Source organism: Molossus molossus, unplaced genomic scaffold (genome assembly GCF_014108415.1).
Source record: "Molossus molossus isolate mMolMol1 unplaced genomic scaffold, mMolMol1.p scaffold_m16_p_21, whole genome shotgun sequence".
In the NCBI taxonomy this organism is placed as follows: domain Eukaryota; kingdom Metazoa; phylum Chordata; class Mammalia; order Chiroptera; family Molossidae; genus Molossus; species Molossus molossus.
In genome coordinates this window covers 33,399,720-33,416,810 of record NW_023425357.1, presented here as the reverse complement: position 1 = coordinate 33,416,810, position 17,091 = coordinate 33,399,720, and the positions used below count along the sequence as shown (strand labels likewise).

Sequence of the window (17,091 nt, the reverse complement as noted above, 5' to 3'; positions counted from 1 at the left end):
ACCAGAACTTCTAGGTCCTTAGGATTCCCTTTAGGGCTATTCCTTTTTGCCTCCTGAGAATTTCTTGCTTGTTAAAATTTTATATACCAAGGCTTTTTTTCCTCCTCAGGGACAGTTTGGATATGCTATAGATGAGAAGATTCAGGTAGATAAAAGTAATTACTTAAACACATATGGGGCAAGACTTACAGGTTTGGAGGCCTAGATTAAGATGCAGAGGAGCATGTGAGGTTGATGATTATATTTCGGGGAGAGTTAATTGATGGAAGGTGAAGGCAGACAAAGAACCGCTGCTTACTGCCTTCTTGAATCCCAATCAGGAATTATGATTAAAGTCGCGGCGAGACAACAGAGGGCTGATGAATTGGTGTCTTTTTTTTTTTTTTCTTTTTTGCCGTCATTCACACTTGATTGACTTCAACCTTTCAAGTGCAAAAGTCTCTCTTTTCCATTATTATTCATAGCCATCTGAGTTTTTCTAATTAAAGTGTATGAAAACAATTACTGATCCTTCGTACTGAGTCTGTTAGAGGGGATGTCTGCCTTACTGTAATGCGTATAAAAAACCCCAGTTTTCTATAATGATGTGCAGCTGAGGTGTTAGATAATTTTATTCTTTTTTACTCTGTAGGGCCTTTTTTTTTTAATTTCTCATGATTCATTTTTCATAATTCCGAAAGATCCCAGGAAAGGACTGATCCTGCAGCTACCACCGAGACAGGAGATGGAGAGGAGTCTTTTTTCCTTTCCCTTCCCCCCTCAGCTGAGGACTATGAATTAATCGGCGACCTTTCACTTCTTGGACTCCCGCTGGACTCCCCAACCACACTGGTCAGAAATGCTTTCTATTAAAAGGAAAATAGATGGAATGAGTTTGGCAATCTCCGCTCCATTCTTAACGATTTATCAACAGCTAGCCTTAGCCAGCTGCCGACGAGCTTTGTGAAGGTGCAGGTGTCTGTGAGAGCAGGGATTCTGTCACGCGCTCACCTGCCATGCACCTGCTCTTTGTAAACACGGGGTTTCTCAGAACCCTCTCCATAGTGCTTGTTGCTTAAGTTTTGCACCTATTGGCAACTGGGTTGCTGGAATTATTCTAATATCCATAAATGTGTTGGGGTGTTACCTTTTCGGTGTTAATGTGGACAGTTGTCTGGATTTCCTATAGCAGTTGAGCCCATCACTGATGATTCTGCTAACATGTCCAGTAGCTATTTTGAGCAAGGCCAAGATCTTGCTACTATTAGAAATAGTAATTTACTTAAAATATTCAATTTTGAACAGTAATCTAGTGGTCCCAACCATGGCAAGTGAAGATATTATGATATCTGTGTTGTTGGTAGGCAAATAATGCCCCCAAGTGGGCCTAGGCACCATGTAGAAGGGTTAGTGGTGACTGTAGTTTCTGTTTCTATAACCTTGAGGTCAGTTCATTTCTCAGGCTGTCATCACACAGGAGAGGATTTCTAATTAATTTAGGAATATCATCACCAACTACCTTCCCACCCTATAGCAGGCAAAGGGATAGTGTTTCTTTTTAAACAAAGAACCTTTCATCCTTACATTGGATATTGAAGGCTGCTTATCACATTAACATGGGGTAATTGATAAATTGTTTGGGCAAGCTTCTGACCAGATGGCAGGGTAGCCTGGAGAACTGTCTGAGGATATAACCTAAAATTATAGCTTGTTTGATCCAGGCTAATTCTGGAATTGCTGTAGTGGGAAGCAATGGCCATGGTTAGAGTGGGGGCCACCCTGTTACAGAATGCTGTGTGGGGCCCCCTCTGTAGCTACAGCTGGGACACTGGCCAGACGTTCCCTCTGATGCTGTGTACCTTGGGCAAAGACTCCAGAAGGAATTCTGACTTAAGTGAGTCATAGGAAATACTCATTTGCACTTGATCTCAGCTTGTAAAGGGTTACAAAATGTTGTTTCCTAGAAAATCTGCCAATGTATCTGCGTGTCCTTAGCCTTCCTTTGTTCTCTTCTCTTCTTCTTAGCCTTTCCTTTGCTCTTATTCCCCTCCTCTTCTTGCCTGAATACATTTTGAAAACAGTACTACAATGCTCCCTGCTTCAAGATTACAGTGTGCTTTACTAGGTATGATTTAATTAGGGCCCTTATTATGTTTTCAGCAGCTTAAGGTGGGCCTTTCAACTTATCTACCTAATTGGTTGCACAAGAAGTTTCACAGCCCATGACAAAACATTGTCAGTGATCAAAGTCAAAATTCTGCATAAAGGAAAAATATTAATAATAAGATTATTCTTCAAGTGTGCACTGCTAATTATGTCCAGAATGTAACCGTAGAAACACTTTTGACTGATGTGAGCTTTGTCTAATAAACATGAATCTTCAGTGAGCTATGAAAAGTGACACCTCCAGCTTTACACTGGTGAAGGCTAATTTTGCTTATTAAATCATTTTTACACATTTCCCTATTTTGTGTCTCTTTCTCTCCATTTAACTCTCTTCATTTCTCTGACTCTTGCTCCTCAGGTGACCACCCCTGAGATGGTGATGCCCAGCAGCATGTTTCTCCCAGCAGCTGCTCCAGATCGAGACGGGAATGCCAGTGTCGAGGAGGCAGGAAAGCAGCCTGGTTAGTGTCATTGTTCTTGACCCCTACAAATGGGAACAAAATGAAATGTTGGGCCAGAATTTTCACAGAGCAAGGGTGCTTTATAGTACTCCTAAGTTGACTGTAACTGATCAAAAGATGAGGGGCACTGTTGTTAACTACTTTATACTCTGGTTCTTGGCATGTATTTGTATACTATTCATGTGCTTTAAAGTGAGAGAAAATCAGGTGAGAACCAGTGGGATTTGGGTGGACACATGTCTCCTTAGGGAGTGAATAACCAGAGACTCAATCAATAGACCCTAAACTTGCCATCTTAAGCTGTTAAACATTCCATCTCTGAGGACTTAATTATTAGGGACTTGTAGAGCACAATGGTGATGTCAGGGCGCTGGGTGAGTTCTCTTTCTAGGAGCTGCCTCCACACTAAGTTCTCTGAGTCTTCTGGGATTGCCTCAGGATGTAGCATAGGAGGTACATTTGGAAAGAGCATTGTCATAGACAGGGATGGTGGTGGTGCCTCATGGTGGTTCCTACCTCCATGGATCATTAGACCTCCATTTATGAGGATTTCCTACATTGTTCACCTCCTGTCTGCATATTAGACTGTGGACAGCTGACCTGAAAAAAGGTCATAATATTTAATGGGTGTGATAATCTCGTTGTAGGAAAAAATTTACTATATTTTAATAATTGTCTACTTGAATGTTCATTGCTTATTAAATAGAGGACAGTCAAAATGACTAAAAAATATTCCAAAATTTCTTAAATTATAATGGATGACAGTTTTGGTAATTCCCCATAACTCAGGACATTAATTCACATATTCTACAATACCGATCCTTGTAAGAGGTGAACCCACTCTAAAATCAATAACCTTCAAACCAGTTCTTGAGAAGTTGAGGATTCTGAGTCAAGCAATTACATATTGTTTAAAAGATAGATCTGTGATATGAAACAGGCTTATTAGGAGTTAAAACTTTTTGAATTTCTTTTCAGTCCTCTCTGTTCATGTGTACCTGCTCATAATATGTGCTCTATTGGAGAGGGAAAGAAAGCAGGAGGCTGTGTGGAGTTTCTGTGTTCAGCTTGGGTATTTTCCTCATCATCAGATTCTGTGCTTGTGAAGCCTTACTAGGTAGACAGTTCTCAGTGCCATCCTTGAAACAAAGCCCTCTTTATCATTGGGCTTGATGTTTTTTTTACAGAAACCTCAGAGGATCCTGGAAAGAACATCTTGCCCTCCGGGAGCACAGAGCACAGTGGAGAATTGAAACCCTCTTCTGCTGACCCAGGCTCTATGAGAGAAGACTCGGGCTTCCTGTGCTGGAAGAAAGGGTGCAACCAGGTTTTCAAAACTTCTGCGGCTCTTCAGACTCACTTCAGTGAGGTTCACACCAAGAGGCCTCAGCTGCCCGTGTCAGATCGCCATGTGTATAAGTACCGCTGTAACCAGTGCAGCCTGGCTTTCAAGACCATTGAAAAGCTGCAGCTGCATTCTCAGTACCATGTGATCAGAGCCGCCACCATGTGCTGTCTTTGTCAGCGCAGTTTCCGAACTTTCCAGGCTCTGAAAAAACACCTTGAGACAAGCCACTTGGAGTTGAGTGAGGCTGACATCCAGCAGCTTTACGGTGGCCTCCTGGCCAATGGGGACCTCCTGGCAATGGGAGACCCCACCCTGGCTGAGGACCACACCATAATTGTCGAGGAAGACAAGGAGGAAGAGAGTGACTTGGAAGAGAAACAGAGCCCAACAGGCAGTGACTCTGGGTCAGTACAAGAAGACTCAGGCTCAGAACCAAAGAGAGCTCTGCCTTTCAGAAAAGGCCCCAACTTCACCATGGAGAAATTTCTAGACCCTTCTCGCCCTTACAAGTGTACCGTCTGCAAGGAATCTTTCACTCAAAAGAACATCCTGCTAGTGCACTATAATTCTGTCTCCCACCTACATAAGTTAAAGCGAGCCCTTCAAGAATCTGCAACTGGTCAACCAGAACCCACCAGCAGCCCAGACAACAAACCTTTTAAGTGTAACACCTGTAACGTGGCCTACAGCCAGAGTTCCACTTTGGAGATCCACATGAGGTCTGTGTTGCATCAAACCAAGGCCCGGGCAGCCAAGCTGGAGGCTGCAAGTGGCAGCAGCAATGGGAATGGGAACAGCAGCAGTGTCTCCCTGAGCTCCTCTACCCCAAGTCCTGTGAGCACCAGTGGCAGTAATACCTTTACCTCCACCAATCCAAGCAGTGCTGGCGTTGCTCCGAGCTCCAGCTTACTGAGTCAAGTGCCCACTGAAAGTGTAGGGATGCCGCCCCTGGGGAATCCCATCAGTGCCAACATCACTTCCCCTTCAGAGCCCAAGGAGGCCAATCGGAAGAAACTGGCAGATATGATTGCATCAAGGCAGCAGCAGCAGCAGCAACAGCAACAGCAGCAGCAGCAGCAACAAGCACAGACACTGGCCCAGGCCCAAGCTCAAGTGCAAGCTCATTTGCAACAGGAGCTGCAGCAGCAGGCTGCCCTGATCCAGTCTCAGCTGTTTAACCCCACCCTTCTTCCTCACTTCCCCATGACCACTGAGACCCTGCTACAGCTGCAGCAGCAGCAGCATCTCCTCTTCCCCTTCTATATCCCCAGTGCTGAGTTCCAGCTCAACCCTGAGGTGAGCTTGCCAGTGACCAGTGGGGCACTGACGCTGACTGGGACAGGCCCAGGCCTGCTGGAAGATCTGAAGGCTCAGGTTCAGATCCCACAGCAGAGCCACCAGCAGATCCTGCAGCAGCAGCAGCAGCAGCAGCAAAGCCAGCTTTCTCTGTCCCAGAGTCACTCTGCCCTCCTACAGCCAAGCCAGCACCCTGAAAAGAAAAACAAACTGGTCATTAAAGAAAAGGAAAAAGAAAGCCAGAGAGAGAGGGATGGTGCTGAAGGAGAAGGCAATGTAGGATCAAAGGAGTCTCTGCCAGATGCCTTGAAGGCCAAAGAGAAGAAAGAGCTGGCACCAGGGAGTAGTTCTGAGCCTTCCATGCTTCCTCCACGCATCGCCTCAGATGCCAGAGGGAACGCCACCAAGGCCTTGCTGGAGAACTTTGGCTTTGAGCTGGTCATTCAGTACAATGAGAACAAGCAGAAGGTACAGAAAAAGAATGGGAAGACTGAGCAGGGGGAGAATCTGGAAAAGCTCGAGTGTGACTCCTGTGGCAAGTTATTTTCCAACATCCTGATTTTAAAGAGTCATCAAGAGCATGTTCATCAAAATTACTTTCCCTTTAAACAGCTGGAGAGGTTTGCCAAACAGTACAGAGAACACTATGATAAACTATACCCCTTGAGGCCCCAAACCCCAGAGCCACCACCACCTCCCCCTCCCCCCCCTCCACCCCCACTTCCTGCAGCACCACCTCAGCCTGCTTCCACACCAGCCATCCCTGTGTCAGCACCACCCATCACTTCACCTACAATTGCACCGGCCCAGCCATCCGTTCCACTCACCCAGCTCTCCATGCCCATGGAGCTGCCCATCTTCTCGCCACTGATGATGCAGACAATGCCACTGCAGACCTTGCCGGCCCAGCTTCCCCCTCAGCTTGGACCTGTGGAGCCTCTGCCTGCGGACCTGGCCCAGCTGTACCAGCATCAGCTCAATCCAAGTCTGCTCCAGCAGCAGAACAAGAGGCCTCGAACCCGGATCACAGATGACCAGCTCCGAGTACTGAGGCAGTATTTTGATATTAACAATTCCCCCAGTGAAGAGCAGATCAAAGAGATGGCTGACAAGTCTGGGTTGCCCCAGAAAGTGATCAAGCACTGGTTCAGAAACACTCTCTTCAAAGAGCGGCAGCGTAATAAGGACTCTCCCTACAACTTCAGCAATCCTCCTATCACCAGCCTGGAGGAGCTCAAGATTGACTCCCGGCCCCCTTCGCCAGAACCTCAGAAGCAAGAATACTGGGGAAGCAAGAGGTCTTCAAGAACACGGTTTACTGACTACCAGCTGAGGGTCCTACAGGACTTCTTTGATGCCAATGCTTACCCAAAGGACGATGAGTTTGAACAACTCTCTAATTTACTGAACCTTCCAACCAGAGTCATAGTGGTGTGGTTTCAAAATGCCCGACAGAAGGCCAGGAAAAATTATGAGAATCAGGGAGAGGGAAAAGATGGAGAGCGGCGTGAGCTTACGAATGATAGGTATATTCGAACAAGCAACTTGAACTACCAGTGCAAAAAATGTAGCCTGGTGTTTCAGCGTATCTTTGATCTCATCAAGCACCAGAAGAAGCTGTGTTACAAAGATGAGGATGAGGAAGGGCAGGATGACAGCCAAAATGAGGATTCCATGGATGCCATGGAAATCCTGACTCCCACCAGCTCCTCCTGCAGCACCCCGATGCCCTCACAGGCTTATAGCACCCCAGCACCATCAGCCAATACAGCTTCCTCCGCTTTCTTGCAACTTACAGCAGAGGCTGATGAATTGGCCACCTTCAGTTCAAAAACAGAGGCGAGTGATGAGAAACCAAAGCAGGCTGAACCTCCCAGTGCACAGCCAAACCAAACCCAAGAAAAGCAAGGACAACCAAAGGCAGAACTACAGCAGCAAGATCAGCCCGAGCAAAAGACCAGTGCAGCCCAGCAAAAGCTCCCACAGCTGAGTTCTCCCCCTTCATTACCACAGCCTCCTCCACAAGCGCCACCCCCACAGTGCCCCTTACCCCAGTCGAGCCCCAGTCCTTCTCAGCTGTCACACCTGCCTCTCAAGCCCCTCCACACATCAACTCCTCAACAGTTGGCAAACCTACCTCCTCAGCTAATTCCCTACCAGTGTGACCAGTGTAAGTTGGCATTTCCATCGTTTGAGCACTGGCAAGAGCATCAGCAGCTTCACTTCCTGAGTGCACAGAACCAGTTCATCCACCCTCAGTTTTTAGACAGGTCACTGGATATGCCTTTCATGCTATTTGACCCGAGCAACCCTCTCCTGGCGAGCCAGCTGCTCTCTGGGGCCATACCTCAGATTCCAGCAAGCTCAGCCACTTCTCCTTCAACCCCAACCTCCACAATGAACACTCTAAAGAGGAAGCTGGAGGAAAAGGCTAGTGCAAGCCCTGGCGAAAACGACAGCGGGACAGGAGGAGAAGAACCTCAGAGGGACAAGCGCTTGAGGACAACTATTACACCAGAACAGCTAGAAATTCTCTACCAAAAGTATCTGTTGGACTCCAATCCAACTCGAAAGATGTTGGATCACATTGCGCATGAGGTAGGCTTGAAGAAACGTGTGGTACAAGTCTGGTTTCAGAACACACGCGCCCGGGAAAGGAAAGGACAATTCCGGGCTGTTGGTCCAGCCCAGGCCCATAGGAGGTGCCCTTTTTGTAGAGCCCTCTTCAAAGCCAAGACTGCCCTCGAAGCTCATATCCGGTCCCGTCATTGGCATGAAGCCAAGAGAGCTGGCTACAACCTAACTCTGTCTGCAATGCTCTTAGACTGCGATGGAGGACTCCAGATGAAAGGAGATATTTTTGATGGAACTAGCTTTTCCCACCTACCCCCAAGCAGTAATGATGGCCAAGGTGTTCCCCTCTCACCTGTGAGTAAAACCATGGAGTTGTCTCCCAGAACTCTTCTTAGCCCTTCTTCCATCAAGGTGGAAGGAATTGAAGATTTTGAAAGCCCCTCCATGTCTGCAGTTAATCTAAACTTTGACCAGACCAAGCTGGACAACGATGACTGTTCCTCTGTCAACACGGCAATCACAGATACCACTACTGGAGACGAGGGCAACGCAGATAATGACAGTGCCACGGGAATAGCAACTGAAACCAAATCCTCTTCTGCGCCCAATGACGGGTTGACCAAAGCAGCCATGATGGCAATGTCCGAGTATGAAGATCGGTTGTCATCAGGTCTAGTCAGCCCAGCCCCAAGCTTTTACAGCAAGGAATATGACAATGAAGGTACAGTGGACTACAGTGAAACCTCAAGCCTTGCAGACCCCTGCTCCCCAAGTCCTGGTGCAAGTGGGTCAGCAGGCAAATCGGGAGACAGTGGGGATCGGCCCGGGCAGAAACGTTTTCGCACTCAAATGACCAATCTGCAACTGAAGGTCCTCAAGTCATGCTTTAATGACTACAGGACACCCACCATGCTAGAGTGTGAGGTCCTAGGCAATGACATTGGACTGCCAAAGAGAGTTGTTCAGGTCTGGTTCCAGAATGCCCGGGCAAAAGAAAAGAAGTCTAAGTTAAGCATGGCCAAGCATTTTGGTATAAACCAAACAAGTTACGAGGGACCCAAAACAGAGTGCACTTTGTGTGGCATCAAGTACAGCGCTCGGCTGTCTGTACGTGACCATATATTTTCCCAACAGCATATCTCCAAAGTTAAAGACACCATTGGAAGCCAGTTGGACAAAGAGAAAGAATACTTTGACCCAGCCACTGTACGTCAGTTGATGGCTCAACAAGAGTTGGACCGGATTAAAAAAGCCAATGAGGTCCTTGGACTGGCAGCTCAGCAGCAGGGGATGTTTGACAGCGCCCCTCTTCAGGCTCTTAACCTTCCTACAGCATATCCGGCACTCCAGGGCATTCCTCCTGTGTTGCTCCCTGGCCTCAACAGCCCCTCCTTGCCGGGCTTTACTCCATCCAACACAGGTGGGTTGTGCCCTAGGTGATTCTATCCGTGTTAAAGAGAGAGCTGCCCGTTGAGCACTTTATTCTGTGGCTACCACCCATATCCTCTGAGTATTGGGCAGATAGGAAGTTTTAATAAAATTTCAGGTGCCTTCCACTGAGTATCCCTAGAGCTGGCCCCGTGGTGTACATAGTTCTCTTTGGCTTCTCAGTGCAGGGATGGTATCTGCTGGTTGGATTGGTCTCCTCTGAAACCATTCTTGTACCCTGTGTTCAACAGCATAACCAGGGTGTGTGCTATAGGGAAGAACTTTTGGGAGTCTTGGCATATTAGATCCTGGGGTATTTCTAAGGAAGAAGCTTCTATCGTAGACTCTTCCATTCAGTGTTTGTGGAAATCCTGATCCCTTCTGGATATTTGTTGAAAATATAAGACATTTGAATATCCAGCTGGTTCTGGATTATGCCCTGTGAAAACTTGTTCAAGAAAATTTAAACCAACTCTTTGCTCTTTCCTGTGGTCCCTGCCCTGCTTTTTAGAGAGCTACTCTGGCAGAGCTGTTATCAGGTGTCTTCTTCTAGCCAGAACAACAGTGACTATATTAGTTTCCAATGAGACTATCTTTGTACTTGAATGCACTGACCAGGAATCTTGTATTGGGCAGTGTGTTTTTGAATTTTGATGTGTTAGTACTCCAGACAGACAAAAACTGTTAATGGTCATTTTTTTGGAGGTATTCAATCACTGCAGCATTTTCTTTTGCCCATTTTCCCTTCTTGCCTCCCCCCTATTCAGAGTCATATACTTGGTACTCTTATTTTTCCACTTAATGGGGAGTCTCACAGTTCTTCCTGTGTACCTCTCTTGTTTCTCTGCCTTTACCCATCTTCTCTTGTCTTTCCTAAATTGGACCTTCACCTTCATGATCCTGTGAGACTTAGGTACAAGTCAGCTAGTCCCCCCATGGCCTGCATTGACTAGTGTACACTCACCAGAGTAGACCCTCCAAGTGCCTCCTTGCCTTCAAAACATGTCCGCTACCAGGGGTTGAAGCTGTTCTGCTACTTCACAGAGCAGTCCTGGTTAAATTAAACCCAAGTTTTACAGTTTTGGCAGTGTTTTATAGAACATGAGACTACCTCATTCCTGGTCCCAGTTTCTTGCCCAAAGAGAAGAATAAAAAAGAAGCATTAAGATATAGAAGTCATTGCTTATATGTGTTGGCAAGTTTATGTCACAGAATGATGTTCAACCAGCTAGACATAAGCCAGGAAACAAACTATGAAAGTGGCCAGACACTGAATTACCCTTGCAGCCCAGGACCTTGGCAGAGGGGCTTGGGAAGGCCCAACATTCATAATGTGAAAAAATTAGAATCAGAATGTCTGATCTATTCCCCTTGTTTTACAGATGAGAAAACTGAGGCCCAGAGAGGTCAAGACCATTCAGCAAGCTAGGGTAGGAGCCAGAGCTCCCACCCAGGCCTCCGGGCTCCCAGTGCTATGTGCTCCTTCCACAACACCCAATATGAGCCAGTCAGTCAACAGGTATATGTTTAGTGCTACTCAGGTTCTGACCACTTAGAGTGGAGTCCAGATAAAAAGATAAGCTCGTAATTATTCAAGGCAGCCAGGTATGCCCCAGTAACCACCTCCTCACTGTACCAAAGCTCAGAGGAGCACTGGATCTGGAATGGGAGGGAAGAAATCTCTGTTTAATATGTCAGGGCCAAAAGTAAGCTCTTTCTAAGTGATCTTTCATATAAATTCCTACAGCTGTTTACTGTGGAAAGCTGACATCCCAAGCAGTCAGCAAATGGGCCCAAGATCACATGGCAGATGTGTGTCAGTCATAACCCGTATTGTATCAGTCTGATTCCAGAGGTGCATGCCTAGGTCTCAGGGGATGAAGTGCCTTGTTGGGTTCTTATCTTACAGATGAGAAAACCAAGGCCACAGAATTATGAGAATATACTGAGTATATATTCTGTATTGACTGTGGCTGGTGCATAAATTGTAAATAGCATGGGTTCAATAACCATTTCTTAAAATTCTGAATCTCTTATGTAGACTGTCAGTTCAAGATACAGAAAGTCAGTTTAAAGCCTTCTGACCTGGATCTTTCTTCTGAAAACCTGATGTTATAGAGATGGGGAAGTATCTAGACCAGGGGTGGGGAACATCTGGCCCATGGGCCATGCAAAATCAATACCAGCTAACATCATACACCTCACCAAATTAGCCTGACCAAATATAGCAGGCTAATTTTTTGTTGTTGTTAATCCTCACGCAAGGATATTTTTTCATTGATTTCTAGAGAATGGAAGAGAGGGAAGGTGAGGAGGAGAGAGAAAGAGAAATATCAACATGAGAACGACCCATTGATTGGTTGCCTCCTGTATAACCCCAACCAGGGCTGGTGATCAAACCTGCAACCCAGGTACATGCCCTTGATCAGCATCGGAACCATGGGCCGATGCTCCAACCGCTGAATCAAACCAGCCAAGGCAAGCAGGCTCATTTTTACATTGATAATTTTGTTTTATCCTCAACCAAGGACATTTTTGCATTTATCTTCAGATAGAGTGGGAGGGGGAGAAAGAGAGAAACATCAATTTGAGAGAGACACACTGAGTGGTTGCCACCCACACAACCCCAACCAGGGACAAACTGCAACTGAGGTACGTGCCCTTAGCAGGAACCAAACCCAGGACTCTCTGGTCCATGGACCAGCGCTCCAGCTGCTGAGCCAACTTGGCCAGCGCATACGTTGGTAATTTTGTATGGCCTGTGAATGATGTTATAAATATCCAAATGGTCTTTGACAGAAAAACGGTTTCCCACCTCTGATCTAGGCGTTCCTTTCTTACCCTTCCGTTTGTCTCTGGTTCTGACCTAAATCTTGGATCAGGCCTTTTGCCTAGAGCAGTGGTTCTCAACCTGTGGGTCGCAACTCCTTTGAGAGTCGAATGACCCTTTCACAGGGGTCGCCTAAGACATAACAGTAGCAAAATTACAGTTATGAAGTAGCAACAAAAATAATTTAATGGTTGGGGGCCACCACAACATGAGGAACTGTATTAAAGGATCGTGGCATCAGGAAGGTTGAGAACCACTGGTCTAGAGGGAAAGAGCCATGTCCCAAGTTTAGAATTCATAACCCATTCTGTTTCAGCCTCATTTGTGCCAGTTTAACTAATGAGCCTTTACTGAGTTTTTCTGAGTCAGACTTCTTTTCTGTGGTTTCAGCCCCTTATGTGCATTGAGGAAATTGGCTGTCTTAATCTTAGTGGTCCCCTTCTGCTGTTTTGGAAGAGTACATTAATGATCCTGTGTGATACTAAGGGAAGCATCCTCCTTGGCTACCCAAACATTAACAGGTGATTTTCTGGGATTGGCAACTTGAGACAACTTTCTCTTCATCTGAAATTTGAGTATTTTCAAATGCAGTGTAATAGCCCAGTAAACACTGTACCACTGTAGCTGGAAGGCAACGTGGTCTTTACCCAGGTCTGGGCTCAGAGTGTTTTTTTTTCCTCATGAGGACAGTGTCAGGTTATGGAACCCCCTACCACAGCTTTCTGGCAGAAGGTGGTCCTTATATAAGTGGTAAGGGGCCGTAGCGTTTTTTCATTTTACATTTTGGTGCTCTCTCGAGTGAAGGGGCTATACACTGTATGGTTTAATGGGTGTGACAACTATAAAGATGATCTGAAGGTTGCTGCCTATGAACTCTTCTCAATTCTTGTCTTTTCTCAGCATGTCATCACCCAGCACATCCTATCTCCTCCGCCTTCTCCACCACCTTGATAGTCTTTACAAACCTATAGTTTGATACACAGGTTTGCCTCACTATCTGAAAGGAGAGTGTTCCTATGAAACCTTTCTTAAGCCAAAATGGTGTAAAGCAAAGAAGCAGTCACCTTAGGACACATCTTGCTAATGAATGCACAAAATAAATCAAGGTAAAGCACAGATGCTCATAGAAACAGTTTAAAGCTATGGCACGTGATGCTGAGCGTAGTTCCTAGGGAAGGAGTGTGGCAGTGTCACTCGCTGTTCAGGGTGCACACTGCCTTTGTAGCGACTCACTGCAGAGCAAATGCTGAACACTGTTTTTATTTTTTGCCTTTTTTTGTAGAAGTGCAAAAGTCATTTTTGTATTTTTCTCAGTTAGCGAAAACAGATATTAATGTAGGTCTTTCCTAAAAGCAGAGTGGCATAAAGTAAACTATTGAAAAGCGGGGATAACCCGTACCAGCAGCATCATTTCCATAACCCTGGTACAAAGACTCAAACCAGAAGATAGGTATGGGTTAGGGAGGTTATTAGGCTTTGGGCTGAGTGGAAGCTTTACAGGAAACAGTAGATCAGGCCTTCATGTGATTGAGTAAGGCTGTACCCCAAGTTGGTCTAGTGACATGGTCAGAGATCTCTGCCACCCATAAGCAGTGGTGCCTGATGTAGGTTGCATTCTTAGGAATTGATGGTGGCAGCACTTTGGGCTGTTCCCATTTCTGACATGTTTTTTCCTCTTCCTGTGGCTATTTTTTCAACCATCTACAGCCCTAGCCCTACTGTATGTCATTCAAACAGGGGAAGGAGTAGAAAATGTTCATTTCTCTAGAGGACTACAGAATCCTATTCCTAGATGGTTTCATTTCTCAACAGATTTGTTAAAGCAGATCAGCTGACTCAACTTTTCCCTGGATTGTTTTTATTTCTTCCCATTCTTCTTCTTAACATGTCCATTCAGCTGCAGCACAGAAGTGCATGTGTATAGCCTATAGTTTGTTCACATGGTCTTGGGGTTTGGCCAGGTTTCTTACTTTCCTTTGCTCTCTTCTCCTGTTGCCTGTCTCCTCTAGACAACTTGTGATGAGACCTCTTGTCTGTAGTATTTCTGTGAAGCTTTGATTAAGGCCTTTGGTCCCAGTTGGAAACTAGTTTGTGGGCCTCCAGACTAACTGCCTTGGGTGGAATGAACAGTAGGTGGGAGCTTGGCAAAGAAAATATGAACTAGTGGGGTAGGTGTGGCACATTGGGCAGGAAGGTGTTTGGCTGTGTGGGGAGCTGACCCAGGACTTGGTCTTGATTCGAAAAAAGCCTCTCCAACCCTGAGCCTAGCCAACACCTCTGTTGAAAACGTTGGTTTTGAGAGGATCCTTCAAGTTTAAACCTTGAGACTTTGTGCCCATGACACAGGTCAAACATCTTGAGCTTCAGCTGAAATGTGATTTCTCTGTCTCCATTCTTTTTAGCTTTAACATCTCCAAAACCGAATTTGATGGGTCTGCCCAGCACAACAGTTCCTTCCCCTGGCCTCCCCACATCTGGATTACCAAATAAACCATCCTCAGCATCGCTGAGCTCCCCAACCCCAGCACAAGCCACCATGGCGATGGCTCCTCAGCAACACCCCCAACTCCAGCAGCAGCCACAGGTTCAGCCACCGCCAGCAGTCCAACCGCCACCTGCGCCACAGCTCCCGCAACAGCAACAGCAACGCAAGGACAAAGACAGTGAGAAGGTAAAGGAGAAGGAAAAGGCACACAAAGGGAAAGGGGAAGCCCTGCCTGTCCCCAAAAAGGAGAAAGGAGAAGCCACCACGGCAGCCACAGCCACAATCTCTGCCCCGCTGCCCACCATGGAGTATGCAGTGGACCCTGCACAGCTGCAGGCCCTGCAGGCAGCCTTGACTTCGGACCCCACAGCATTGCTCACGAGCCAGTTCCTTCCTTACTTTGTACCAGGCTTCTCTCCTTATTATGCCCCCCAGATCCCTGGCACCCTGCAGAGCGGGTACCTGCAGCCTATGTATGGCATGGAAGGCCTGTTCCCCTACAGCCCTGCGCTGTCTCAGGCCCTGATGGGGCTGTCCCCGGGCTCCCTACTGCAGCAGTACCAGCAATACCAGCAGAGTCTGCAGGAGGCGATTCAGCAGCAGCAGCAGCGGCAAATGCAGCAGCAAAAAGTGCAGCAGCAGCCCAAAGCAAGCCAAACCCCAGTCCCCCCTGGGGCTGCTTCCCCAGACAAAGACCCTGCCAAAGAATCCCCCAAACCAGAAGAGCAGAAAAACGCACCCCGTGAGGTGTCCCCCCTCCTGCCGAACCCCCCCGAAGAGCCAGAAGCAGAAAGCAAAAGTGCGGACTCCCTCTACGACCCCTTCATTGTTCCAAAGGTGCAGTACAAGTTGGTCTGCCGCAAGTGCCAGGCGGGCTTCGGTGACGAGGAGGCGGCGAGGAGCCACCTGAAGTCCCTCTGCTTCTTCGGCCAGTCTGTGGTGAACCTGCAAGAGATGGTGCTTCACGTCCCCACGGGCGGCGGCGGCGGCGGCGGCGGCGGCGGCGGCGGCGGCTCGTACCACTGCCTGGCGTGCGAGAGCGCGCTCTGTGGGGAGGAAGCTCTGAGTCAACATCTCGAGTCGGCCTTGCACAAACACAGAACAATCACGAGAGCAGCAAGAAACGCCAAAGAGCACCCTAGTTTATTACCTCACTCTGCCTGCTTCCCCGATCCTAGCACCGCATCTACCTCGCAGTCTGCCGCTCACTCAAACGACAGCCCCCCTCCCCCGTCGGCCGCCCCCTCGTCCTCCGCTTCCCCCCACGCCTCCAGGAAGTCTTGGCCGCAAGTGGTCTCCCGGGCTTCGGCCCCGAAGCCCCCTTCTTTTCCTCCTCTCTCCTCATCTTCAACGGTTACCTCAAGTTCATGCAGCACCTCAGGGGTTCAGCCCTCGATGCCAACAGACGACTATTCGGAGGAGTCTGACACGGATCTCAGCCAAAAGTCCGACGGACCGGCGAGCCCGGTGGAGGGTCCCAAAGACCCCAGCTGCCCCAAGGACAGTGGTCTGACCAGTGTAGGAACGGACACCTTCAGATTGTAAGCTTTGAAGATGAACCATACAAACAAATAAATTTAAATAAAAAAATTAATAACAAACCAATTTCAAAAATAGACTAACTGCAATTCCAAAGCTTCTAACCAAAAAAAAAAAAAAAAAGAAAGAAAAAAAAGAAAAAGCGTGGGTTGTTTTCCCATATACCTATCTATGCCGGTGATTTTACATTCTTGTCTTTTCTTTTTTCTTTATATATATATATATATTCATATACATATATATATATAAATAACACACCCCTTAACCCTGTTACATTGTGTCCTTTTGAAGGTACTATTGATCTGGGAAACAGAAGTCCACAGGGCCTCCCTGATGTCTTTGGAGCTTAAACCCCTTGTATATTTGCCCCTTTTCAATAAATGCCCCACGTTGATAGCACAGAGGAACCCGGCATGCACTGTATGGGAAAGCAGTCCACCTTGTTCCAGTTTTAAATTTCTTGCTATCTTAGCATTCAGATACCAATGGCTTGCTAAAAGAAAAAAAGAAATGTAATGTCTTTTTATTCTCAGGTCAATCGCTCACACTTTGTTCTGTTTTCAGAATCATTGTTTTATATATATATTTTTTTCGGTTTTCTTTTTTCATTTTTGTTCCAGAAAAATTCTTTGTTTCTTAATTTAAAAACGGGCAGAAAGTATTCGAGAAAAACAATGTGAATTGCTTTAGCTTTCTGGGGATTTTAAGGATAGTTTTTCTACTGAAGCCAATTTCAAGGTGAAAAATTAAGCACTCCCACTTTCAGAAAAGAAAAAAATAACCCACACACAAAGAGTGTTGAGGACTCGTAGCTTAAAATAATAAGTTTTAAAAACTGACTTTCTGTATTTATGATAGATATGACCATTTTTGGTGTTGAGTAGATTGTTGCATTGGAAATGAACTGAAGCAGTATGGTAGATTTAAAAGGAAAAAAAAAAAAAAGAAAAACCTTTTGTGTACATTTAGCTTTTTGTATGGTCCA

The 17,091-nt window shown here is 46.5% G+C and overlaps 1 protein-coding gene across 1 annotated transcript in view; it reads left to right on the top strand.

Moving 5' to 3' along the window:
- The window catches only part of ZFHX3 (zinc finger homeobox 3), a 183,743-nt gene extending 167,468 nt beyond the window's left edge, over window positions 1-16,275 (top strand). The window contains exons 8-10 of the mRNA XM_036273950.1: window positions 2,504-2,606; window positions 3,794-9,244; window positions 14,485-16,275. Coding sequence (XP_036129843.1) covers window positions 2,504-2,606; window positions 3,794-9,244; window positions 14,485-16,112 — 7,182 coding nt within the window. The 3' untranslated portion in view covers window positions 16,113-16,275. The remainder of the gene's footprint in view (window positions 1-2,503; window positions 2,607-3,793; window positions 9,245-14,484) is intronic.
- The last annotated feature ends 816 nt before the right edge of the window (window positions 16,276-17,091 follow it).